A 26325-nucleotide genomic window follows, 5' to 3' on the forward strand; every position below is an offset into this window, starting at 1 on the left:
CATGTTTCTCTAAAAACAGATTCATTAAATGTTACTCTATTTTTTAATAAAATGTTTATTAATTACATTCATTTTTTTCTTCTAATCAAGAATTCTTTTGAACTCTTCAGTCTTCACATATAAATAATCAATTTTCCTTTATTAAAAAAAAAAACAAGTCCCAAGTTTTCTAAACGCTCTTCTTTGTTTGTTGTTGTTTTGTTTTTCCAGGAAGTCAAATCAGCCAATGAGGTAACAAAGACTCACCTGTCTCCAGGTAAGGTCCTTTCACCTCAAACTGCTTCTAACTTTAGAAAAAGCTTCTCTGACAAAACCTTTCAAAGTCAAAATAAACTTTTTCTAACTTCCTGGAAAGTCTGAGTAATTTTGGAAACACACTGATGATGTCACTTCCAAACTGACCAATCACAGCTCCCTCATGTTGCTGCTGCCTTCTCATTGGCAGTTTCAAAGGAATCCTTGCCGTCTTTGCTCTTCATGGCCATCTTCTCCGCCTTCTTCATGGCACGTTTCTTCGACCGCCTCATCAGGCAACACTTCACTGTCACCGCGACGACCACCAACAGCACCACCAGCGCCGCCACGGCAGCCAGCACCGGGATCAGGAAACCGGCTGCCGCCGCCTCATCCACACACTTCGGCGAGCCCTCGTCGTGTTGTTTCCCGTTCTGGTCAGAGCAGACGCACCTGAAGGAGCCCTCCGTGTTCAGGCAGGCGTGCCGGCAGGGCCTGCCGCCGCTGCACTCGTCTATGTCCACACAGAGTCCAGAGGCATCTTTCTGGAAGCCGCGGTTACACAGCACGCAGACAGCTGTGAAGTTTGGGTGGGAGTCGTCGGGCAGGCGCCACTGGGCGGGATGGCCCGTACAGCGAAGCTCCACCTGGACGTTGGACCAGCACTCGACCTGGATCCTGCTGCTGTTTTTGTAGTCCGGACTGATGGACCGGATCCTGATGTCAGAGGGGGATGGACACGAGCCCGATCCCCGCCCTGCCTCCCAACCGAGATCAAGATCCTGTCCCGGCAGCTCAGGAACTGGTGCAGGAGTCAGGTCATGTCCTGGTTTTGGCCCCAGGGTCGGAAGTTTAGGTTCAGGTTGTGGTGGTTCTGAAATAGCTGGTTCTGGTTCTGGAGTAGCTGCTTCTTGAGTAGCTGGTTCTGGAGTTGCTGGTTCTGGAGTTGCTGGTTGTGGTCTTAGTTCTGGTTTTGATGGTCCTGGTGGAGCGGGGTTAACGTGGGTCTTACAAATGAACTGGAAACTGTTCTTGCAGGTGACGGCGATCAGACCCCAGCTGGTCACCACGGTCCCATCCAGCCGCCCCCTCAGCGCGGCGCAGCGGTCGGTGGTGCAGGTGTGCTGTGGCTCCTCCACCCAGCGGCTCACCTGCGAGTCCTCACCACCGTCCTCCGTCCACTTGAACCCTCTCAGCGGCAGCGTGGGAACCACACACTCGTTCTTGACCTTCCGGAGCCCGACCCAGAAGGTGAACTGGCTGTGATGCAGAGCTGCTGCCGACTCCGAGACAACCCCGAGGACAGCCATGACCTCCTGCTCGGTGGCGAGGGCGGTGAGGATGCCGGGCGAACACTCCTGCAGGGCCTGGTCGAAGCTGACGCTGGTGAAGTGGACCGTGTAGTACGGTGAGGAAGCCAGGCCAGCTGAGATGCTTCTGAACAGGAACCAAAGGTAAATCCAGCAGAACTTGGATGCCATCTTCTTCTCTGACAATGACGACGATGACGACGATGATGATTTCAGTCTGTGAAAAACAAACATCTCTTTGGGATCAGCTGTGAAAATGTGAATCCTCTGGCAGGCTGTTTAGGAAATATTATATACAAGTGTACAGAAAGAGAAATAAAACTTTAAACATGAAGAAATGAAACCTGAATAAACAGATGAAAGTCAGAAAACAGTGTTACAGTTTGAAAAATGGAATGGTCCTTAAATGAACATTAGAACATAAAGAGCCAAACCTTAAACATATAGAGTGAAAGAGAATATTGTCTTTCAGTTTCTGAACAGTATCAGATGTCCCTTTATCAGTAACCAAGTACAGTGTTGTTATTCCTCAAGTTATCCAGTTTTGGAATCTGGAATCCAGTTGGTTGGGTCTAAATTCGGGGTAATAAAAAAAGAAGTCTCGGAAGTAAATTCATTTTCACAGATTCACGTCTCTGTGTAAGACTCATCAATAGGATACAGCGCCATCTCTGTATATGTAACTTTATTTTGGTAAGGAGGGGGTCATAGTCAATCTTTCCTAAAGTATTAATACCCTTGGGTAATGAAACATCGAAGTATTTTAGTGCAGTCTGGCGCCATTTTAATTTAAATGTTTCTTGTAACTGTTTTGTCAGAGTAAAACTAAAACCAACCAACTTACAGAGTCGAAGGCCTTCTCCGCGTCCAAACTGACCGGCAGAACAGCTTCTGTTCTTGAATATGTTGTCATGTGTTTGTCTCTGCCAGATAAAACCTGTCTGCTCAGTGTGGATAAGCAGGGAAGGACCTCCTCAATTCCTCTGGCTACCATAATTTAGCTTTTTGATCTTCGATCAGGGATGGCAAATTTAAGCTCTTTAGCAATTTTTGTGCCTCTTGTTCATTTTTTTGTGTGAGGCTGTGAATATAATTGTTCATAAAAATAAAACAGAAATACAGTTTGTATTTCATTCTGTTCGTACGTCAGTGTTTTGGAGTCTGGGCCCCTTATCCTGTAAATAGTATTATCTGCTTGCTGTTTTTGTGTATGTCAGTATTACCTATTTTGCATTCTTGAATGTTACCACAATCCTTTTTAAAAATAAAAAAGTAGTCAGTCCTGGAATACACTGTAGGGGAATGAGAGTAGTGGATATAATCTCGTTTTGAGGGACTGAAGTCTCTCTAAAGGGCTATTATACCCGTGTCTGTCATATATATTTAAGTTTTCTTTTGTAGAGAGGTCTGGGCAGTTTCTTTTGAGGAATCCGGTTTGTGATTGAGTCGTCATGACAATGCCAGTGGAGTCAGTCACTGAATTAAACTTTTTTTTATAAAAACTCATATCTCTACCTGGAGGGGCATAGACATGAAGTATTGTTACTTTGATACCTTGTATATTTCCTGAAATAAGTAAAAATCTTCCTTCTATGTCCTTTATTTCTGAAAGTAATTCAAAGGTAACCCTTTGTGAAAAAAAATAGCTACTCCTGTTGTATGGTCGATACACACACACACACACACACACACACACATATATATGAAATATAGTGCAATAAAGATGATGTACAAAGTAAGAAATGTTTAAAGCAGAAGACAGGGAGGAGAGGAGGAGGAGAGGAGGAGGAGGAGAGGAAAGGAAAGGAGGAAGCTTCCTGTCTGAAGGATCTTTATCACTTTAATTGTGTTTATGTTCAAAATGAAACAAATTGGATGTGTCTTACCGTCCTGCTGTCTCTGACTCCTCCAGCGTCTCTCCTCCTCCTCTTTCTTCTCTTCCTTTAGTTTCTCCTTTTCTCCCAGTTTTTACCTCTGGTTGTTACTCCTCCTGTTTTCAGTAGTGATGTTACGCTCAAGTCCGTCTGCTTGACACAGATTTGATCTTTTGAAGCGTCACTAAGCAGAGTTTGGAAATCACGTGACTGCTCCTTTCTCCTCCTCTCTCCTCCTGCTGTCCTCCTGCTGTCCTCCTGCTGTCCTCTGGCTCTCCTCTCGTCTTCAGGGTTCCTCAGTCTCTGTTCAGCAGCTCCTCCTGGTTTCTCCTCCACAGTAGCGCCACTGGCGGACTGACTGCCGGCCTCTCCCCCCGGCCCCCGGCCCCCGGCCCCGGACAGGAAGTGTGCTGTGTCTTGATATGGCGAGCTGGTTTCCTCCAGAGGAACGCCGCCGCTGTCGCTCCCTCACAGAAACAAGAGTCCAGATTGGTTTTATGTTTAGACCAAATCTGAGTCTGACTGCAGCAATCCTGCAGAGTTCACAGTCACTCTGCTCTGTGATTGGCTGAGAGGTAAATGATGTCACCTGTCGGATGGTCCAATAGGAATATTTCATTAAATATCATCAAGATCAACACGAGGCTCAAAAATGACACGAAGTTTGAGTTTGCCTCCGCGAATCTCCAGCCAGCAGGGAACGTTCCCGCGACGCTGACTAATGTTCCCTACAAGTTACAATAATGTTTTAGAGAAAACATTTGCATCTAACGTTCAAAGAACGTTTTAAAGATGTTTTTCGCTTCAAATAATGTTCCTGTGAGGTTAAATGCTGACTAAGACGTAACGTTTGATCTGAAACTCTCTGAGGATGTTTTGGTGATGGTGAGAGGTGACGGATCAGAATGTTCTTCTATAAAATGTTCCCACAACGTTACATGAGAACAAAGGACATGTTACTGAAGACTGAGACTATGCAACATTTTTTAAATGAAAATACAATAATACTAATAATAATACATTTTATTTATAGGCACCTTTCTGGACACTCAAGGTCACCTTATATCATAAAAAACAAACACAGAGTTTAAGAAACAAATAAGAACACCAGTAAAATACGATTTTAAAAGATTTCATTGGTGGTGGTCAGATGGTGTACGCGACTCCAAACATGAGTTTTGAGTTTGGATTTGAAATGTGGGAGCGAGTCAGCATACGGGGGTCAGGTGTGAAAGAGCTCCAGAGCTGAGCGGCAGAGCGGCCGAACGCTCCAGTGATACGGCGAGCGGGGGGACGCCGAGGTGGATGGAGAAGGTCAGAGAGACGGAGGGGCGGGGTTTATGGCTTTGAAGGTGAGGAGAAGTACTTTGTGATGGGGAGCCGCTGGAGCTGTCGAAGACTGGGCGTGATGTGGTGGTAATCTGTTATGTTAACAATAAAACAACCATTTTTAACATTTTGACAACATTCGTAGAGAACGTTACCCGAACTTCAGGAAGAATGTTCTGGGAACTCAAACAAAAGTTGCAGCTCAAAGCGTAATTAAAACATTGCTCTGTACCATTTGTGGCGTCCTCAGAAGGTTTTCGGAGGCAGGAGCTGCTGAGCGGGTGGACGGTTGGTGTGCTGCTGCCAGCACTGAGCTTTTATTTTGAAGTGGTGTTTGTGTTGATATGTTTTCTGTATTTGGTTCTGAGACGCTGAACATGCGATCACGTATCGAACGTTTGACCTCGAACCAGCGACTGCAGCAGCTGAAACCCCTGCTTTCATGGAAGTGTTTGCCTTTAACATGGGCCTCAAATTCCTGGAAACATCCTGGAAAGTTACTGATAAAAATGTGTCTGAACCCTTTTCAAATATACAGAGAGAGCCTGGAGAAGAAACGCTGCTCCTACATGTGGAGGAGAGTCAGCGTCTGATCCTGCCGATCTGATCCGGACACTGCTGGTCTGATCCGGATCCTCCCGATCTGATCCGGACACTGCTGGTCTGATCCGGATCCTCCAGATCTGATCCGGATGCTGCTGGTCTGATCCGGATACTGCTGGTCTGATCTGGATCCTGCTGGATCAGCAGGTGACAGCAGACAGAGTTTAATTCGAGAGTTTTCTGAATGAAGTTTGGTTAAAACTTTGATTTCCGAAATCCAGGAAACACTGGACCCTCTAGACATTACAGAGGGACTTGAGGAGGTTAAAGAGGTCCTTGAAGACGGTCCTGGAGCCTTGAGATCATTTATGTTACCTGAAGGGTTTCCAGGAGTCCTTGAGATTCACACATATACTCTCTCACACACACACACACACACACACACACACACAGATACACACACACTCACACACACACACACACACACACACACACACTCACACACACACACACACACACACACACACACACAAACAAACATACACACACACACACACACAAAAACACTCTCTCACACACACACACACACACACACACACACACACACAGAGCAGTAGTATTGTGTTTGAACAAACAGTGGAAATGTAGACTCACACACACAGTGGCAGATGATTGTTGTCACGGTGACCCAGATGCTTCCTGCCTCCTGGAGGAAGTGTGTGAAGAATGGCAGGAAGGCGAGGGTCGTAGAGGGCGGAGCTATGACTAATGGACCACTGCTGTCATGGCAACAATAAGAAAGGTAACCTGAGTGTGTGTGTGTGTGTGTGTGTGTGTGTGTGTGTGTATGTGTGTGTGTCAATTGATCCACATCATATTTACCTGAGATTAGAGGCTTTTATTTTGGAGGTATTTGCAAACCATTGGCTCCTGATTGGTCATTTTTTAAAGCTCACTATGACATCACAGCTGCAGAGTTTCAGTAAAACCAGTTAAACCACAACAGTGTTTTTATGTAACAGTCACAGTCGAGTTTGTAAAAAATTAAAATCAAAAATATAAAAAAAACCCCTAAAAGATCATAGCATCGTATTTGGAATTAGTTTTTAAACGTCGCGTACAGTTTGACGGATGTTTGACGGGCAGCCCTGGCGGAGTCCAACCCTCACCAGAATCGAGTTCGACTTACTGCCGGCAATGCGGACCAAGCTCTGGCACTGGTCATATAGGGAACGGACAGCCTGTATCAGGGAGTCCGAAACCCCATATTCCCGGAGAACCCCCCGCAGGACTCCCCAAGAGACACGGTCAAATACCTTCTCCAAGTCCACAAAGCACATGTGGACTGGTTGGGCAAACTCCCACGCACCCTCAAGGATCCTGCCAAGGGTCCAGAGCTGGTCCACAGTTCCACGACCGGGGCGAAAACCGCATTGCTCCTCCTGAATCCGGGGTTCGACTATCTGGCGGACCCTCCTCTCTAGTACCCCCGAATAGACCTTACCAGGGAGGCTGAGGAGTGTGATCCCCCTGTAGTTGGAACACACCCTCCGGTCCCCCTTCTTAAAAAGAGGGACCACCACCCCAGTCTGCCAGTCCAAGGGCACTGCCCCCAATGTCCACGCAATGTTGCAGAGTCGCGTCAGCCACGACAGCCCCACAACAGCCAGGGCCTTGAGGAACTCTGGGCGGACCTCGTCCATCCCCGGGGCCCTGCCACCGAGGAGCTTTTTGACCACCTTGGTAACCTCAGCCCCAGAGATAGAGGAGCCCACCCCCGAGTCCCCAGGCCCTGCTTCCCCAACGGAAGGCGTGTCGGTGGGATTGAGGAGGTCTTCGAAGTATTCCTTCCACCGATCCACAACGTCCCAAGTCGAGGTCAGCAGCGCCCCGTTGCCACCATACACAGTGTTGACAGAGCACTGCTTCCCCCTCCCGAGACGCCGGATGGTGGTCCAGAACCTCTTTGAAGCCCTCCGGAAGTCGTTTTCCATGGCCTCGCCGAACTCCTCCCACGCCCGGGTTTTCGCCTCGGCGACCGCCGCCGCACTCCGCTTGGCCAGTCGGTTCCTGTCTGCTGCCTCCGGAGTCCCACAGGCCAAGAAGGCCCGATAGGACTCCTTCTTCAGCTTGACAGCACCCCTTACCGCCGGTGTCCACCTGCGGGTTCGGGTGTTGCCGCCCCGACAGGCACCGACCACCTTACGGCCACAGTACCGGAGCAATGGAGGCACGGAACACGGCCCACTCGGACTCAATGTCCCCAGCCTCCCCCGGGACATGGTCGAAGCTCTTCCGGAGGTGGGAGTTGAAGCTCCTTCTGACGGGAGACTCTGCCAGACGTTTCGAGCAGACCCTCACAATGCGTTTGGGTCTGCCAGGTCTGACCGGCGTCCTCCCCCACCATCGGAGCCAACTCACCACCAGGTGGTGATCGGTTGACAGCTCCGCCCCTCTCTTCACCCGAGTGTCCAAGACATACGGCCGCAAGTCCAATGATACGACTACAAAGTCGATCATTGAACTGCGGCCTAGGGTGTCCAGATGCCAAGTGCACATATGGACACCCTTATGCTTGAACATGGTGTTCGTTATGGACAATCTGTGGCGAGCACAGAAGTCCAATAACAAAACACCACTCGGGTTCAGATCGGGGGGGCCATTCCTCCCGATCATGCCCCTCCAGGTCTCACTGTCGCTGCCAACGTGAGCATTGAAGTCCCCCAGCAGAACGAGGGAATCCCCAGAAGGAGCGCTCTCCAGCACCCCCTCTAAGGACTCCAAAAAGGGTGGATACTCTGAACTGCTGCTTGGACCATAGGCACAAACAACAGTCAGGATCCGTCCCCCAACCCGAAGGCGGAGGGAGGCTACCCTCTCATTCACTGGGGTGAACTCCAACGTACAGGCACCGAGCCGGGGGGCAATAAGTATTGCCACCCCCGCCCGGCGCCTCTCACCAGTGGCAACTCCAGAGTGGAAGAGAGTCCATCCCCTCTCGAGAAGACTGGTTCCGGAGCCCAAGCCATGCGTCGAGGTGAGGCCGACTATATCTAGTCGGAACTTCTCAACCAGGTCCCCGCCTTCGGCTGCCGCCCAGCTCACATTGCACCCGACCCCTACGGCCCCTCCTACGGGTGGTGAGCCCATGGGAAGAAGGTCCCATGTCACCTCTTCGGGCTGTGCCCGGCCGAGCCCCACCCCCAGGGCCTGGCTCCAGGGGGGGGGCTCCGGTGACCCGCGTCCGGGCGAGGGAAACTCCAGACCATCGGTTGTCATCATCATAAGGGTCTTGTGAGCTACACTTTGTCTGGTCCCTCCCCTTGATATTTTCTGCAGAAGTAAAAGTGCGTTTACTTCCTCCGCGTATCATCTGTTCATTCAATTACTCAAAAAACAAACTGCCTTCATTTGTTTTCTGCAGAAACAACATCCTGAAAAAAGATGTTTGATTTCAGAGTCAGAGTTTTGATTTTCTTTGATTTGGTTCTGAAGATGTTTTTGGGGCTTTTTCTGCCTTTTTTGGAAACAACAGAGAGAAAGTGTGAAAGGAGGAGAGAGGAGGAGAGAGGAGGAGAGGAGAGGAGGAGAGAGGAGGAGAGGAGGAGAGAGAAGAGAAGGAGAGAGGAGGAGAGAGGAGAGGAGAGGAGAGGAGGAGAGAAGAGGAGAGAGGAGAGGAGGCGAGAGGAGGAGAGAGGAGAGGAGAAGAGAGAGGAGAGGAGAGGAGGAGAGAGGAGGAGAGAGGAGAGGAGGAGAGAGGAGAGGAGAGGAGGAGAGAGGAGAAGAGAGAGGAGGGGAGAGGAGGAGAGAGGAGAGATCAGTGTGTCCCTGTCTCATCAGCGTGTCCCTGTCTCATCAGCGTGTCCCTGTCTCATCAGCGTGTCCCTGTCTCATCAGTGTGTCCCTGTCTCATCTGTAACAGCTGGTTTACTCCCAGTGAACCAACGTTTACTGAAACCCGTCACAGCTGCTCCTCCTGGACCTCCTCGTGACTTTAGTAACTCCAACATGTCCAGTCAGATCAGGACACACTTCAAAACCCTGTCCTCTCTGTCTCTCTCTGTCTGTCTCTGTCTCTCTGTCTGTCTCTGTCTGTCTCTCTCTGTCTGTCTCTGTCTCTCTGTCTGTCTCTGTCTCTCAGACAGCTAGGTAAACAGGTTAACAGTGCTAACTAGCGGTCTGTCCCTGGTCTTACGCCGGACTATAAACACACTCTGGCACTAGTTAACGTGTTTAGATCAGCTGTGAGGCGGAGTGATACACGCAGAGTTAGAAGTTAACAGTGACGTCATACTCTATATCAGCGCTCGTGGAACGCCTCTCGACCAATCACATTGCTTGGTTGTTACTAACAGCTGTATAAATATCAGTATTTTAAGAAATACTTTATATACCGCGTGTTCTGAGGCGTCAGTTTAAATCCAGTAGTTGGCGGTAATGAGACTTTTCGGATGCCCCCCCCCATGAAACACCAAAGAAGAAGAAGAGGAGGAGGAGGAGGAGGAGGAGGAGGAGGAAGAGGAGGAGTGCGCGCGGCGCTCAGTTTCACAGAGAAGATGGCGGACGCAGAAGGTGAGTGAGCAGCTCGTGTCGGTAAAAACACGCGAACTTTGAAGAATTTCATCATTTTACGGTGAAACTTGACGTCAAAGTGAACGTGTTCAGAGCGCGCGGACACCGTCAGTGTCTGCTGGTTCTTAAAGCGACAGTCGCAGTGTGAACCGCAGAGACCCAACGCGTCCGGGGCTCAGTCCGGGGCTCAGTCCGGGGCTCAGTCCGGGGCTCAGTCCGGGCTCAGTCCGGGCTCAGTCCGGGGCTCAGTCCGGGCTCAGTCCGGGGCTCAGTCCGGCCTCTCTGACCTGGTCTCTCTGATCCGGGTCGAGAGTCGGGCTCCGCTCTCGCGGAGCTCCGGCCGGTTTGCAGCCGGAGGCCTCGCGGCTGCGGCGGGCTGCGCGACACGTGCGTCACCGGCTGTTAATGTGGTGTTTCATGTCAGATCTCTGATCGATCAGAGTTTTGATCGTGCTATTGATCGATTATTGATGATTGATAACCGATCGGGCCGCGGGCAGGACGACACGTGTCTCAGACTTTTCATAGTTTTATTTATATTCTGTTGTAGTCTATAATTTGATATTATTTAAAGTGCCGATTCAGTTTACTGCAGCTCGTGTTTTCGATGATTGAGACCCGATCAGTTGCCGTATCGATCACAGCTGCTGTGCTGTGAGCAGCAAGGTATATTATGGGATGTTTAACCTCTTAGCTCTGTTAGCTCGATGCTAACGCCCACGTGCTCCCTGAGAGGCCACGTGGTCTGCTTCACCAAAACCCAGCAAACATCTGAACCTAAATCAAACTGTTGGATCACATGGATCTTTGATGAAGCCTCTGAACACTTTAACCAGCTGGTTGCTGGAACATGTGCTTTATTTCATTTTGTTGACTAAACTTTGTTTAAACTCACGTCCTTGTTTGATTTGACCTAAAGTGGAGAGAGGAGTGAGATTTAAACTAGGTTAAAGACCAGACTCTGGGGCGCCTGTTGGATCAGTGGACAGAGTAGCGCCCCATGTACAGAGGCTGTGTCCTCGCTGCAGAAGCTGCGGGTTTGATTCCGGCCTCGACCCTTTGCCGCATGCACCCTCGCTCCCTCTCTCTCCCACTTTCACACTTAAACTGTCCTGTCCTTTAAAGGTAATAAATGTCTGCAAAAATCATCTTTAACAAAATCAGATTCTGTAGAAAAGCATCAGGACTTTAAAGGGATGAGACTGAACTTGTTGGCAGATTTGGGATCAGTTAAAGTTTTTTCTCTTTATGGTTTCTGCTGATCAATAATGTTTCCTCGTGTCTGATTGGTTCAGCAGCTTCAGTGAAGAAGAAGAAGAAGGCCAAGAAAGTCAGTGAAGAAGAAGTTGGGGTGAGTGACAGGAAGTTCACCCTGTTATATATTTACTTTATTAATGTGCATTTTATTCATTTATGTTTAATTTCTTTCTTTCACTAATGTTAACTTAATGATCTTATTTTTGTAATTTATTTATTATATTTATGTTTATTTTATCCAAATTAAAATAATACGTTTGTTTCTGTTTAAAAGGAAATCCAGCAGAGCGGAGACTTCTTCATCCAACCAGAGTCCAAGGTCGCCTCTCTGGACACGTCACAGTGGCCCCTCCTACTGAAGGTAACACACCTGAGTTCACCTGTTCCACTAACACACACCTGAGGTCACCTGTGACACCTGCGCAGGTGAGGTTCACAGGACTTTAATATGTCACTGTATTCAAATTGAAACGATTGGCGGTCATCAGGACAGGAAGTGATGTCATCTTAAACTGCTGGTGATGGTTTTTGTAATTAAATGTTGTTTTTCCAGTAAAATATTACTGTGAACGAACACAGGAAGTGAGTCGGTGAAGGTAAACAGACTACGGCTAGCTGAGAGGGACAAAAGTCATTTTATTCATGAAGCTCAATATCACAAATAGTTTTTTTCTGATTTATTGACTCAAGCATCAAAAACAAAAAAAACTGAGTGTGTGTTTTAAACATTACTGATCCTCAGCGTGTGAAGTGATGAATCAGTTTATCCATTCTCTGAGCGGCCATCTTGTCTGGTCATCACCTCTGCTCCCGTTCTGGGGGCGGGGCCTCTCCGCCGTGGTACCGGCGTTGTACCGGCGTTCTGCCAGACAGCGACCCGAAACTGCACGGAGAGTGAGACTTGACATGACCGCTGCCGAGACGAGTTCCTGCTCTGATCACATGATGCTGAGATTTATATCTTTTTACAGGAAATGAGTTTATGAAGGGGACACTGAGTCATAATAATCTATAAATGAAATAAATAAATTACTAATAATAATAAATTAGTTATAAACTAGATAAATTAAATATATAGATATATAGAGTTATAGAGGTGACACTGAGCCACAATCTATTCGTGTATTAAGGGAATATTTCATAAACAATATACAGACCACCAAAACAAGATTCTTTATACAGGAATTGAACAAACCAACACAGAATGTGGGTGTGGATTCTTGTCGGGGTCTGGGGGGGTCATGGTCCCTCTCGGTGCGGTTTTGGAGGCAGCTGGACCATCTAAAGTTTACTTAGAAACCTTTCACCTCTCCTCCGAGCAGCTTCTTCAACTGTCAGGTTTTATCCGTTCGGGTCTTGCTGGACTTGGTCGGGTCTTGCTGGACTTGGTCGGGTCTTGCTGGACTTGGTTAGTTCTGTAACTGAAGACGTTCTGCAAACACAGGCCAGATCTGAATCTGAAGGTTACATGATCAGAACAGAAGTTGTGGATCTTGGAAGCCATTCGGGTGAGAAGTGAGGGGTCTCTCGGCTCGAGACGATGCCTCGCTCAGAGATAAAATGAAGACGTTGACTCGTGCAATGAAATTTTGTTTCGTACAGAATTTTGACAAACTGAACATCCGGACGGCTCACTACACGCCTCTACCACATGGCAGCAACCCTCTGAAGAGGAGCATCCAGGACTATGTCAGGTAACACGAAGCTAACGTGCTAAAAGTTCAAATCAGTTCAAACATGATGGTGATGATGACGTCACTTCCTGCTTCCTGTCAGGTCGGGTTTCATCAACCTGGACAAACCGGCGAACCCGTCGTCTCATGAGGTGGTGGCGTGGATCAGGAGGATCCTGCGGGTGGAGAAGACGGGTCACAGCGGGACGCTCGACCCAAAGGTGACCGGCTGTCTTATCGTCTGCGTGGATCGAGCCACGCGACTGGTCAAGTCCCAGCAGAGCGCCGGTATGACCACTTCCTGTTTTTCTTTAATGATCGATGGTGACGGTCTCCGTTCGTCTGCCGGGCGTGTGAGAACAGTAAAACCCAGCGGCCCCCCTCACTACTCTCTGTGTGTGTTGCAGGTAAAGAGTATGTGGGGATCGTTCGGCTGCACAGTGCGATAGACAGCGAGCACACGCTGGCCCGGGTAAGAACTTCCTGCGGCACGGCAATCAATATCCTACTGATCGGAAATTTACATTGATTATACGTGGACAGTGACGAGCTACAGGTGAGGGCAGACAGGTGAGGGAAAGGTTACGGTCAGGTGACGGCAGAGAGTCTGAGCTTGGTGATGTAGAAACAGTAAAAATAGTTGAGAATAAATGTGTTCTTTACAGATTGGTGTGTAATCAATAATCAGCAGAAATCAAATGACGTGTTCAGTCATGCGACTGTCGCTCACTCAGCTTCTGTCTGCAGGCACTGGAGACGTTGACTGGCGCTCTGTTCCAGCGACCGCCGCTGATCGCCGCCGTGAAACGTCAGCTGAGAGTTCGAACAATCTATGAAAGCAAACTGATCGAATACGACCCAGAGAGGAGACTCGGTAAGATCAGTAATAAATACACACCTGCCTATTATCAATACACATCTGTCTATGATCAGTACACACCTGCTGATGATCAATACACACCTGCTCGATCTCTGACTACCTGAGACTGGATCTGTGACTTCCTCTTCATTCTTCCTCACGTAAGAATGAACGAATGTTACAGTTTGTCATAAATATGGACAGCAGCTTAACGGATTCAAGGACCGGCCCAATCACAAACCAGTACCGCTGTTTAAAGGGTTAACTGTGGTCATGTGACTGCTGTTTAAAGGGTTAACTGTGGTCATGTGACTGCTGTTTAAAGGGTTAACTGTGGTCATGTGACTGCTGTTTAAAGGGTTAACTGTGGTCATGTGACTGCTGTTTAAAGGGTTAACTGTGGTCATGTGACTGCTGTTTAAAGGGTTAACTGTGAGGTCATGTGACTGCTGTTTAAAGGGTTAACTGTGGTCATGTGACTGCTGTTTAAAGGGTTAACTGTGGTCATGTGACTGCTGTTTAAAGGGTTAACTGTGGTCATGTGACTGCTGTTTAAAGGGTTAACTGTGAGGTCATGTGACTGCTGTTTAAAGGGTTAACTGTGGTCATGTGACTGCTGTTTAAAGGGTTAACTGTGAGGTCATGTGACTGCTGTTTAAAGGGTTAACTGTGAGGTCATGTGACTGCTGTTTAAAGGGTTAACTGTGGTCATGTGACTGTTTCAGGGATCTTCTGGGTCAGCTGTGAAGCAGGAACATACATCAGGACTCTGTGCGTCCACCTGGGGCTGATGCTCGGGGTCGGAGGTCAGATGCAGGAGCTGAGGAGGGTCCGCTCCGGCGTGCTGGGAGAGAAGGTTAGCATTACTTCCTGTCGACCCGTTGACATCGCTTCCTGTTGCCGGTCCAAAGTGTTGAGTTCAGCTCTGCTGTCGGTGCAGATCTGATAATTAAACTTTGGGACAGAAAGCTGCAGCAGAGACCAACATTACATCATCTGTAGTGACGTCTCAGTGCTGCCTACATCACTATGACATCACGCTCTGACATCAGTGACGTCACGCTCTCATCGCTGTGACATCACTCTGACATCCCTATGACATCACTCTCTGGTTGTTCAGGACCACATGGTGACGATGCATGACGTGCTGGACGCTCAGTGGCAGTTTGATCACAACAAAGACGAGTCGTATCTGCGGAGAGTCGTCTTCCCGCTGGAGAAGCTGCTGGTGTCCCACCGCCGGCTGGTGATGAAGGACAGCGCTGTGAGTCCTCCTCTTCATCATCACACAGTGACATCATTCAGTCTGTTATTATAAACACAAACAGGTGATGAAGGTGTGCTCTTCCTCTTCATCAGCAGTCCTGTCTTTAATGTTTATAACAAACTTCCTGTCTGCCTCCTGGTTGGTCAGATACCACAGAAGAAGAGTGTTTACGGAGCATTTGATTGGTCGGAACGTGAAGTTATTGATCGATTAGACGGCGACTCAAAGTAAAACATGAGTCATGTGACCGAAGACGAGGGGGGGTTAAACACACCTGAGTGACTCAAGCTGTTGTATGTTTCCAGGTGAACGCCATCTGTTACGGGGCCAAGATCATGCTGCCAGGTGTCCTCAGGTACGAAGACGGCATCGAGATGAACCAGGACATCGTTGTCATAACAACCAAGGGCGAGGCCATCTGCACAGGTGTGTGTGTGTGTGTGTGTGTGTGTGTGTGTGTGTGTGTGTGTGTGTGTGTGTGTATATATAAAAGCCACATGATGAGCAGCGTAGCGTCAGCAGCCTCCGGGCCGTGATGACCTGCTATCTATCACCCTTTTCTGATGGCTTCACACGTGAGTGACATCATCGATGGCTCACAGGTGACATCATAACTAACAAGGCGTTTCTCCTGCAGCGGTCGCCCTGATGACCACCGCAGTGATCTCCACGTGTGACCACGGCGTGGTGGCAAAGATAAAGAGGGTCATCATGGAGAGAGACACGTATCCTCGGAAGTGGGGTCTCGGACCGAAGGTACACCTGAGAATCCTCTGGCACTCAGCTCACCTGTAAATAATCAATAAAGGTTATTGATTGTTTTTTTTTTTTTTTAATCAGGCGAGTCAGAAGAAGATGATGATTCAGAAAGGACTCCTTGACAAACACGGGAAACCAAACGGCAGCACGCCGAACGACTGGAAGAACCAATACGTTGACTACAGGTATAGCTCACCTGCGGGGGCGGGGCAGACACACAGCTTACCTGAGGGGGCGGGACAGATGCTCAGGTGTATCTAAGGTGCAGACAGTTATCCCTTGGTGAGCTGGAGTGCTCTCTGAGGGAGTCGGTCTGCTACAGAAACTCTCAGCGCTGAGCCTCCGCACTCCGCTGTCAGCCGAGTGCCAGCTCACCTGAGAACAGTGATGTCATCAGTCTCACCTGAGAGCAGTGATGTCATCAGTCAGCTGTGCAGGGTCAGTTTAAAAGTCAACAAGTTAAATCTTTTTCTGAAAAAACTTTGTTATATTGACAGCGTCTCCACGGTAACCGAAGACTCCTGTGACACTTCAGCAAAGGTAAACACACCGACATCAATAAACAAATATTAAACAAAAACGTTCAATGTACACAGACTGAACAATGGAGGTGTGTGTGTGTGTGTGTGTGTGTGTGTGTGTGACAGAAGTACAGAATGTATTAGTAGGTTTGATGGCCTGGCGATGGAGAAGCAGTGCATGCTGGTTAGATTTGCGTCTGACCCGCTCTGACGCCATGAGAAAGTGGACGGCGGTAATCTTAGCCGTTAGCAGCAGAGCACCTGCGTCACCTGGTTCAGGTGTTGACTAACCAAACGTTTTTTCGTCGAGTTTCAGATTTTTGGGATTGATTTGTCTTCTTTGAAGGTTTTCCTGTAAAGAGTTCATGCTGAGACTGATGGTGATTTACGGTCTACAGACTAAATACGTTCATCAGTATTTACGTTATTCTGAAGCAGGAAGGAAAAAAAGCATTAAGGGTTAAACAGACGTGCGGTCAGCCGTCTCGGCGTGATGTTGGGATCCTTAAAATAACATCTGTACAGATGTGAAGCCCTGATGGGCGGACTGACTGATCTGAGAGCTGTCACGATGGTTTGGTTTATCGATGTAGTTTGACAGAATCGCTCAGATTTATATTCAGCAGCAAAACGATAAAATGCTGATAAACATCAGAATTAATTTAATGAAGCAGAACAAAAACCACAGATCGCCTTAAAATATCTGTTGTACTATTGAAAATATAATATAATATTTGAAAAGTTTACACTGTGATCAATACAATAACGTAAACAGACTGATAAATGATATGATCAGATCTGAACGAATGAAATCTAACAGGAAGTGGGTGCTTCTGTGACTTCCTGTTCAGACTGAAGGCTGCTGGAAAAGTCTGAAATCTGACTTGATCGCAGCTTTTTGTCCCCGCCTCCTGCTGGGGCCGCTCGTCTGTCCACCGTACAGGGGAGGCGCCGTTCAGCTCGAACAAACATGTTTCACTGTCAGCATCACTCGTTCGTTCGGGGTTTTCTGGTGCCGGGTTGAATCTCTGACCTCTGACTTTTGGCCTTTGCTCTACAGAGGAAGAGGGAGGTGACAGACAGCGACGGAGAGGTGGCGGCAGCCACACCCAGCACGCCATCTGCAGAGGATGTGAAGAAAGAGAAGAAGAAGAAGAAAAAAGAGAAGAGGATGAAGCTGGAGGAGGTGGAGCCTGAAGAAACAGAGGCGGGGCCTGATGGGATGGGGGTGGAGCCTGAGACAGAGGTGAATTTGATTTTCAAATAAAGGTAGACGCTGAACAATGTGTGGACGTACGAGGACTTCTTAAAACATGAAACTTAGTCAGGACGTCACGTGACGTCACACGATGTCGCACGATGTCACATGACATCGTAATGATACAGAAAAAATGTCACATCAGGTAAATTGTTCTAAAATCTGCAATTGATTAATTAGGGGAAATTTTCAGTATAATTGTAAGTGAAATTTGATTGAAATGAAGAATTCAACACACCACATGTCTTTTGTTTGTTATTTTAGATTTATTTGTGTGAACGTGTTTGATCTCTGATCCAGACTCACGGAAACATCACATTGATCATGGCAGAATTTTGTACGTCAACTCAAAAAATGACACATTTTTGGTGGTTTTAAACTATTTCTATCAAAGGAAATATTATTTTCATGTTAACTCCAGATAAATGTTTTGGACTGAAGACAATTTTCTGTAATTTCTGAAAATGAAAAGCTGTGAAGATGTTTCCATCAGTCTGTGAAAGGAAACCAAATATAAAATTACTAAATCAAAATATTTGTGTCGGCAGGTTGTTGAAAGTGCCAAAAAGAAGAAGAAGAAAAAGAAACAGAAAGATGGCGAGGCGTCAGAGTGACGACGGTTTATCAGCAGGTGAAGAGAAATGGAGACTCCGCCCAATGTCTCACCTGTGTGAATGCAAAGCATTCTGGGAGTTTAATAATGGACTGCGTGAATGCAGAGGAAGAGACGTTTTTGTTTTTTTTACATAAATTTTATTGTTTTTTCTGCTGTAAATACCTGAACAGGAAGTCAGTTTGTAATTTCCAAATAAAAGTCTTTTCTGTATTCGTGGTGTCTTCAGAATCATGTGTTCAGGTGGAATCTCAGGTGTGCGGTCTCAGGTGTGCAGTCACAGGTGGAATCTCAGGTGTGCGGTCTCAGGTGTGCAGTCTCAGGTGTGGAGCGAGGAAACGCGGCAGGTGTTCTGTCAGGTGTTGTGACTGCATAGCTCCTTGAGGGTCAGTTCAGGGTCCGGGTTTGGGATACGTTTACTTGTGAAGGCTTAAGAGGGAGGAATTCTGGTTCGACGACCGCAACCGAATCGTCTCAAAGCAAAAAGAAAACATTATATATTGGAACGAAATCACTCAATCTCAAAGTAAATTAGAATTCGATTTGACCGTAAACAGAGGATACGTGCTGGCAGAATACCTGACCGCTGTGACAGATATAAAACAGAAAATGCTGACGATGTAACGGCCGAGTGGACGCAGCCTGGACGTAGAAACGGGGAGGCCAGGCTGCGTTCGTCTGTCGTCAAACACAAGCCCACGCTGAATCTCACTTCCTGCTACACTGTGACAAATACACTCGTTGTTTCTTAAAAAGATTCAAATATATCCTGTTTGTCCATTTCCCAAACTGAGAGTAACCAGCTCTACACGAAATGTCCACCAATGTTTACCTAACGAAACATTGTTTAAAATATGTGTCAAATATATTTCTGTAATGTCTTTATTCATTTTTTTCTGTTATTTTACTTTGGCAACAATGTGACGAACATTCATGCCAATAAAGCGGATTTGAATTTAAGAGGACATGTCCAACTGTCCACTCCAGAGCGTGGACATGTCATTTTATGTATGTATATTCAGCTTCAGTTGGGGACATGTCCAACAGCTCGCTCCAACACAGAAATGTTGGACAGTCCACTCCAGCGCCTGGACATGTCCAACTGTCCGCTCCAGCGCACGGACATGTGTTTCTTAAGTAGGTATATTTTTACATACTTCATACTCATTTCTGCTTGTATGATTCTTAATGTTTGGCGTCAGTAACAAGCCACCGTTACAGAAATAAGTATTATTCACTGCCAAGAGATGTTTTTGAGCCGCAGAGCCACGGTCGGTCTGAGGTGGTCTGATGTCTGGACTGTAGTGGACCAGAGTCCTCAGGTCCGGTCCACAGACGTGTCTGACCTCAGGTGACCTCATGTGTCATGTGGAAGTAAAATGGAGCGTTTGGGAAATGATGACATCACTTCCTGAATCCACACAGAGCCAGTGGTTGTGTACCGAGCTCCAGACACAACAGAGGACGGTTTGTTTGTTTGTTTGTTTGTTTGTTTGTTTGTTTGACATCTTGAAGCTTCAGTCTGTGACCTCTGACCTGTCCTGAAGAGTTGACATGATTTAATAACTGTCAGTTTGTGTTGATCGTTGGTTCCCTCAGACTCAGTCGTCTCTCTGTCTGTAATATTCAGTCAGTCATTCTGTAAAATCAGAACTATCCTTTGCACTGTCAGTACAAAATAAATATTTTTGCGATTTCTGCAGAAATCACCGTGTTGGCCGATTCCAATTTTTTAGTTTGAAGCCGATATCTGCAGATACCGATGACGTGCTGAAACGATCCTACATCCCTGAATGTTGTTTTGGTGTCTCATGTCCCTGCAGCGCTGACGGCGTGCGGTACAATCTACCATTCACTAAGACGTGGAGTCAGCAGTGAACAGCAGGCACCACAGCAGATCTCCTCCACCGCTTCCCACTTTTTTCACTTTCTGTACACACCGATACAACCACTACACAACAACAAAGACGAAAACTAAAAAATAACTGTATACATTTTGTAATGTCCAAATTTATTTCATTATAATTGTTTAATAACTGAACTGTAATTTTGTTATTATCAGATCATGCGGAGCTGATTTTGTAATTATCTTTTCTTTCAGTTGAATCATTACAGCGTCCTGCTGTGTGTGTGTGTGTGTGTGTGCGCGTGACTCACGCGTGCGTCATCACGTTACTCGTCACCGCTTCCTTCCACTCTGACGTCACCGTGGGCTGCAGCAGCGGGAACTGTCTCCATCGCTGCCATTGGCTACCGACGGAGGAGCGGCAGGACGGCCAACCAACCAGCGCCGAGGATGACATTGGAGCCCCGCCCACTTACTCGCTCTGCGTGGTGCGTTCAAGTGATTCAAGATTCAAGATTCAGGATTCAAAGTGTTTATTGTCATATGCACAGTATGGAAACATGTTTCCCTGTACAATGAAATTCTTACTTTGCTGTCCACAGAATGCCTAATAAAACGTTTAGCAAATATAAAAGAAATATGAATAGAAATTTAAAAATTTACAATAGAAGAAATTTAGAAATTTACAATAGAAGTAGATGTAGTGATTCACCTCAGCTCGGAAATACAGCAGACACGCGCGCACACACACACACACACACACACACACACACACACACTTTTAAAAGCCTAACTTTTCTAGAATGGGCAAAATTGAAAATTTAAATAACTAACTAATTTTTGAGAGAACAGAGAGCCTGTTTTTTTTGTTTGGTTACATAAATAAAGATAAAAAAACAAAAAACATAAATAAAATGTTTCTTATTGTTTAAACAAAAGAAAGTCAACCTTCAGTCTGGAGTTTTCTACAGCCTTTATAAAAGCCAGAAACTGTAAAAACAGAACTTTTATCATTGTTTTTGCTGTAAGCTCCCTTTGCCCAGCCCAAAAGCCTCTACAGCTGTAATAACACATAGTTATATGTATCTTTATAAATCCATGTATATATATATATATATATATATATATATAGATATATATATATATGTGTGTGTGTGTGTGTGTGTGTATCTATTTGTATATAATACATTATTATATTATATGTATGTATGTATTTATGTATCCGTCAATCTATCCACCAGTCTTCTGCCAACTCCGCTCAATTCGCACAAATCTCCCTCTACTTCCTCGCCAGAACACAACACCTCAAACGCCCGCATTTCCCGCGGTCTTTTAAAACTCTCTGTCCGGAGTGGATCTGTCATAGATGGGTTTTTTTTTTTTTTTTTGAAACCAAAGTAATAACCAGTAGTGATCTCAGCATCTGAGATTCAACAATCTCAGTGTCACTACTTATGATGACAGTCAACATACAACATCACACAACTTTGTCAGTGCATGATAATCATTAGGTGCTGGGTTTGGACCTTCTGACTTAATTTACCCCAAAGGGAAAAGAGGAGAAGAGTCAGGTTAAGTCATAGGTCATAGGTCATAAGTCATAGGTGGGTTCGGTACCTGGATCTGTCATAGGTGGTTTTGGTACCTGGATCTGTCATAGGTGGGTTTGGTATGTGGATCTATTATAAATGGGTTTGGTACCGATCACGTGACGTTTCGAAACCCGTCTCGAGCAATACGTGCCAAAGCCGGAAGTGACGAAAGGTTTCGAAACAGTTCGATCTTGGGTGTCGAAATTGCCGTCTCTATCTGACGCTGAGATTTCCGAGCTTTCAGCGGGTCCCTGAAGGACTCTCAAACTTGGTCAACAAGCGGCGGAGCTCCGCGCTTCATCCCGGGACTTCTGCTTCACTTTAACCGGGAGATTCTCCGGTAAACGGGTCCCCGCTCGGTTCAGTCCGTCACACAGAGTGTCTGCTGAGGTGTACCGGGAGACGGCGCCGGTAGAGCCGCGGTTTGTCCCGTCAGAGCCGGTAGAAACGGAGCGGAGCTCAGCGTCTCGCCGACAGGAGCACACTTCCATGTGGGCAGATTATCAGCGACTCTCCGAACAAAAGACCCGCTCCGCTGCGCTCCTCCCCGGCCGCCCCCGCGACCCCGGCTCCACTCCGGGACCGGAGGCCGCTCCGTGAGTTCGGTCCGGTCCGCCTGAAACGGTTTCCCTCCTTTTTTTTCTTTTTCAAAGAGCCGCCGGTGGCCGCGAGATGCCGCTTCTTCACCGCCGAGCCTTCATCCGGCAGAGCCCGCCGGCCGACCTGCGGCCCGACGAGGAGGTCTTCCTCTGCAAGATCACCCACGAGATCTTCCGGAGCTACGAGTGAGTCTGTCTTACCTGTCTGTCCTCACCTGTCCTTCCTCCTGTGGACAAACACCCGGTACTCTCCGGTTCAGACCGACAGTCGGTCCGCTGGCAAACTTCCACACCAGACAAACTTCTTCAAATAAACTTTAAACTTCTTTCAAGACGTCGAATAAAAGTTTAATCTGCCGATGAACCGCTGAGAGGCCGTCCGCCGGCGGGAAACTGTGTGGGTCAGGTACCTGGAGCTGCACGCGGACAGGTGAACCCTGAGGCTAATATTAGCCGGACTTAGCTCGCTCGCTGAGCTAACGATGCTAGCTGCGTTAGCTCCCCGTTAGCCGAGAGCAGAAAGAGGCCGCTGTCACTCAGCGCCGTGTCAATAAAGTTTCAACTGTTTACCAACTCACCTGAGCATAAACACACACACACTCTGGCGTCACACAGGTGAAAAACAATTAAGGTCCTGTATTGAAAATGATACCCAAGTAAAGTAAGGGACTATATTCAGGAAAAAGTACTGAAAGTAATAAAAGTAAAAGTACCCGATACTGAAAATATCTAAAAACTCCAAATTATCTTAAAACAGCAGAAAAGGGCACCCCGGAAATAATAAATGTGTATTTTTAATGATTATTTAAAATGATGTAAATTACCCCAAAACCTCAAAATCACTTAAAAAAGGGAAAATGTATTTTTCATATATAACGAGGATGATACGTGACACAACACGATGACGAAAAAAAATTTTTTTGTTCTGTTCTTTAAGAGTATTTTGGGGGGGGCTTTATTCCTTTATTTGAGGGGACATTTCAAGCATGAAAGGGGACAACATGCTGCAAAGGGCCGAGGCCGGGATCGAACCCACGGCCGCTGCAACGAGAACACAGCCTCTGTGTGCGGGCGCCCGCTGAGCTGCTGGACGTCCCCTTAAAACTGAGATTTATGATGTTAACATTTAGCTACTGACACCACCGTCTGTCCAACATGTCTCTGTGCTGAGGGACTGTCCCCTGTCAGACTGTCCTCTGTTAGGCTGTCCTCTGTCAGACTGTCCTCTGTCAGGCTGTCCTCTATTAGACTGTCCTCTATTAGACTGTCCTCTGTCAGACTGTCCTCTTTCAGGCTGTCCTCTATTAGACTGTCCTCTATTAGACTGTCCTCTGTCAGACTGTCCTCTTTCAGACTGTCCTCTATTAGACTGTCCTCTATTAGACTGTCCTCTGTCAGACTGTCCTCTGTCAGACTGTCCTCTGTTAGACTGTCCTCTGTCAGGCTGTCCTCTATTAGACTGTCCTCTGTCAGACTGTCCTCTTTCAGACTGTCCTCTGTTAGACTGTCCTCTGTTAGGCTGTCCTCTGTCAGGCTGTCCTCTGTCAGGCTGTCCTCTGTCAGGCTGTCCTCTGTCAGACTGTCCTCTGTTAGGCTGTCCTCTGTCAGGCTGTCCTCTGTCAGGCTGTCCTCTGTCAGACTGTCCTCTGTCAGGCTGTCCTCTGTCAGACTGTCCTCTGAGACACGATGCAGTCTGATGTTTCCTGAGTAGAGTTTGACATGGGACTCTGTCTGTGTCCTCAGCGAGTTCTTCGAGAGGACTATCCTGTGCAACAGTCTGGTGTGGAGCTGCGCTCTGACGGGTCGGGCGGGCCTCACCTACCTGGAGGCGGTGGAGAGCGAGCGGCGGGCGAAGCAGAGCCTGCAGAGCTTCCCTCCGTCCCTGCTGGTCCCTCTGCTTCACCTGGCCGCCCTGAGCCGCCGCTGCAGGCTGTCCGAGGTCTGCGAGGACGTTTACACCTTTGTCAAAGACCGCTTCTTCCCCGGAGAGACGGTGGACGTCACGGGACGCAACGGAGCCAGGTACTGAGGGCTGGAGGAGCTGGGCGGGCACATTCACACTGTGCACGGACTCAGAGCTCCGTTCACACAGATTCAAATGAAAAGGCTCATGCTCAGAGTTCACATTTTGAATTTACAAATGTATGGAAACATACATTCATTTCTGAGGGTTTTCAACATTTTAGTTATTATCCTGGTTATAATCTCACTCATTATCCCTGTTATAATCTCAGTTATTACTCCGGTTATTTTCCAGGTTATAATGTTATTGTCACGGTTATAATCTGAAATTATTCTCCCAGTTATAATCTGGGTTTGATCTCAGTTATTATTTTGAGAAGTTCAGATATATATTTTCATATTTAAGGAGTGCTGTAGGTTTTGTCGTGTCAGGAGACGTGTTCGTATGTGCATGTGTTTACATGTTCACGTGTTCCTGTGTTAGTATGAAGATGACATCAGTCTTTACTTTAACCTTTAACTATTCTGTCAGAGTTCAGGTGAAGTGATGTGCGTGTGTGTGTGTACGCGTGTGCTTGCACATGTGTGTCAGACTTGCGTGTGAGATCCTGCAGGTTGACTCTCCTCACTCCAGCGCTAATGGAGCGCCGGCCGCTAACGGCTATGCCAAACCAGCTGCCGATGACGCCATCGTGATCAGCGACAGCGACGAGGAGAGCGACGCCTTCCAGAGTCCCACGGCAAAGGTCAACGGGTCAGTAGGTCAAAGGTCATCTGGGTCTCAGGGGTCAGAGTTCATAATGCATGTGGAGGATGTGTCAATACTTTTGGAGGGCTGTTATTGTCATTGTCTTTTTCTTTCTTAACAATTTGGGGATTTGAGGTTGTTTTTTCTTTTTTTTAAATAATCAGTTTTTTGGGTCTGTTCTTTTTTGTTATATTTTTCAAGATTTTTCAGCATTCTGCACTTTAACTTTTCATACTTTTAAAAGTTTTACTTTTCATAGTTACAGTACAACTTTCAGTTTAAACTCAAGTACCATTTTTTAGTGCAGGACTTTTAATGTCAGAGTATTTTCACAGTGTGGTTTAGTACTTTTACTGCAGCACAGGATCTGAATACTTCCTCCTCCACTGGTCAGCAGGAAGAAGACGAAGCCTCTGAGTCCGTCAGTGTTCAGATACACAGTGAGGCTGAAGAGGGACGAACACAGCGAGCCGTTCACTGTGAGAGCCAATCAGATCAGGTGAGACACTGTGACATCATCCATACCGTCAGTGACATCATCCATACCGTCAGTGACATCATCCATACCGTCAATGACATCATCCACACCGTCAGTGACATCATCCATACTGTCAATGACATCATCCACACCGTCAATGACATCATCCACACCGTCAGTGACATCATCCATACCGTCAGTGACATCATCCATACCGTCAATGACATCATCCACACCGTCAGTGACATCATCCATACTGTCAATGACATCATCCACACCGTCAATGACATCATCCACACCGTCAGTGACATCATCCATACCCTCAGTGACATCATCCATACCGTCAATGACATCATCCATACCGTCAGTGACATCATCCATACCGTCAGTGACATCATCTACACCGTCAGTGACATCATCCATACCCTCAGTGACATCATCCATACCGTCAATGACATCATCCATACCGTCAGTGACATCATCCATACCGTCAATGACATCATCCATACCGTCAGTGACATCATCCATACCGTCAATGACATCATCCACACCGTCAGTGACATCATCCACACCGTCAGTGACATCATCCATACTGTCAGTGACATCATCCACACCGTCAGTGACATCATCCATACCGTCAATGACATCATCCATACCGTCAATGACATCATCCACACCGTCAGTGACATCATCCATACTGTTGTATCCATAGTGTCATGTGAACCTGTAGAGTGTCATGTTCGCATGATCTTTAAAAGTGAACGTAGAGGTCGTGCACATGTAGAGATCAGGTGAACATGTGAAGGTTGAGGGTCACGTGAACATGTGAAAGTCTCTGATGTTTCCTTTTTGGATGTTTCAGTCGCAGGAAGTCAAACGTCTCCAGAGAGAAACTGAAGCTGCTGTTCAAACAACACTGTGAACCTCGATGTGGAGCCATCGCTGTCAAGGTGAGGATGTCACCTGATCCGTCACCTGACCCGTCACCTGATGGAGGGGCGGCCTGGAGCGGCTCAGCTGTCACACACACA

General features: G+C 47.1%; 3 protein-coding genes and 3 non-coding genes across 8 annotated transcripts in view; 5 read left to right on the forward strand and 1 right to left on the reverse strand.

The window, feature by feature from the left end:
* Window positions 1-144: 144 nt before the first annotated feature.
* clec14a (C-type lectin domain containing 14A) lies at window positions 145-3803 on the reverse strand. Its single transcript, XM_042514798.2, has 2 exons — window positions 3431-3803; window positions 145-1761 (listed from the first exon to the last, which is right to left on the reverse strand). The coding sequence occupies exon 2, from the start codon at window positions 1713-1715 to the stop codon at window positions 417-419; it is 1299 nt and encodes a 432-aa protein (XP_042370732.2). The 5' UTR covers window positions 1716-1761; window positions 3431-3803; the 3' UTR covers window positions 145-416.
* A 5957-nt stretch (window positions 3804-9760) lies between these two features.
* dkc1 (dyskeratosis congenita 1, dyskerin) lies at window positions 9761-18282 on the forward strand. 2 transcript variants are annotated; one of them, XM_088087116.1, is made up of 15 exons: window positions 9761-9862; window positions 11158-11213; window positions 11394-11480; window positions 12722-12813; window positions 12896-13080; window positions 13200-13264; window positions 13540-13666; window positions 14377-14507; window positions 14772-14915; window positions 15224-15344; window positions 15556-15674; window positions 15759-15862; window positions 16175-16217; window positions 17259-17444; window positions 18005-18282. In XM_088087116.1, exons 1-15 carry the CDS (start codon window positions 9847-9849, stop codon window positions 18068-18070), a joined length of 1542 nt encoding a protein of 513 aa, XP_087943242.1. In that variant the 5' UTR covers window positions 9761-9846; the 3' UTR covers window positions 18071-18282. The 2 variants fall into 2 exon arrangements, with proteins under 2 accessions (XP_087943242.1, XP_087943243.1); XM_088087117.1 differs by having other exon boundaries at window positions 9795-9862; window positions 11161-11213.
* On the forward strand, window positions 11865-12061 carry LOC121964176 (small nucleolar RNA SNORD17). The gene has a single exon (XR_006107329.1). It is a non-coding gene; the product is annotated as a small nucleolar RNA SNORD17 (small nucleolar RNA).
* On the forward strand, window positions 14555-14678 carry LOC121939075 (small nucleolar RNA SNORA36 family). Its single transcript, XR_006105397.1, has one exon. It is a non-coding gene; the product is annotated as a small nucleolar RNA SNORA36 family (small nucleolar RNA).
* On the forward strand, window positions 15411-15487 carry LOC121939074 (small nucleolar RNA SNORD83). The gene has a single exon (XR_006105396.1). It is a non-coding gene; the product is annotated as a small nucleolar RNA SNORD83 (small nucleolar RNA).
* A 3296-nt stretch (window positions 18283-21578) lies between the features above and the next one.
* The window catches only part of baz1a (bromodomain adjacent to zinc finger domain, 1A), an 18757-nt gene continuing 14010 nt past the window's right edge, over window positions 21579-26325 (forward strand). The window contains exons 1-5 of one of the 2 annotated variants that reach the window (XM_088087088.1): window positions 21579-22292; window positions 23850-24128; window positions 24661-24822; window positions 25211-25315; window positions 26157-26244. In XM_088087088.1, the coding sequence (XP_087943214.1) occupies window positions 22180-22292; window positions 23850-24128; window positions 24661-24822; window positions 25211-25315; window positions 26157-26244 (747 nt within the window). In that variant the 5' untranslated portion in view covers window positions 21579-22179. The remainder of the gene's footprint in view (window positions 22293-23849; window positions 24129-24660; window positions 24823-25210; window positions 25316-26156; window positions 26245-26325) is intronic. The other variant, XM_088087089.1, reaches the window with a different exon arrangement.

This window comes from Plectropomus leopardus, chromosome 14, assembly GCF_026936395.1.
Source record: "Plectropomus leopardus strain MGB_pleo_1.0 chromosome 14, ASM2693639v1, whole genome shotgun sequence".
Taxonomy (NCBI): Eukaryota; Metazoa; Chordata; class Actinopteri; order Perciformes; family Serranidae; genus Plectropomus; species Plectropomus leopardus.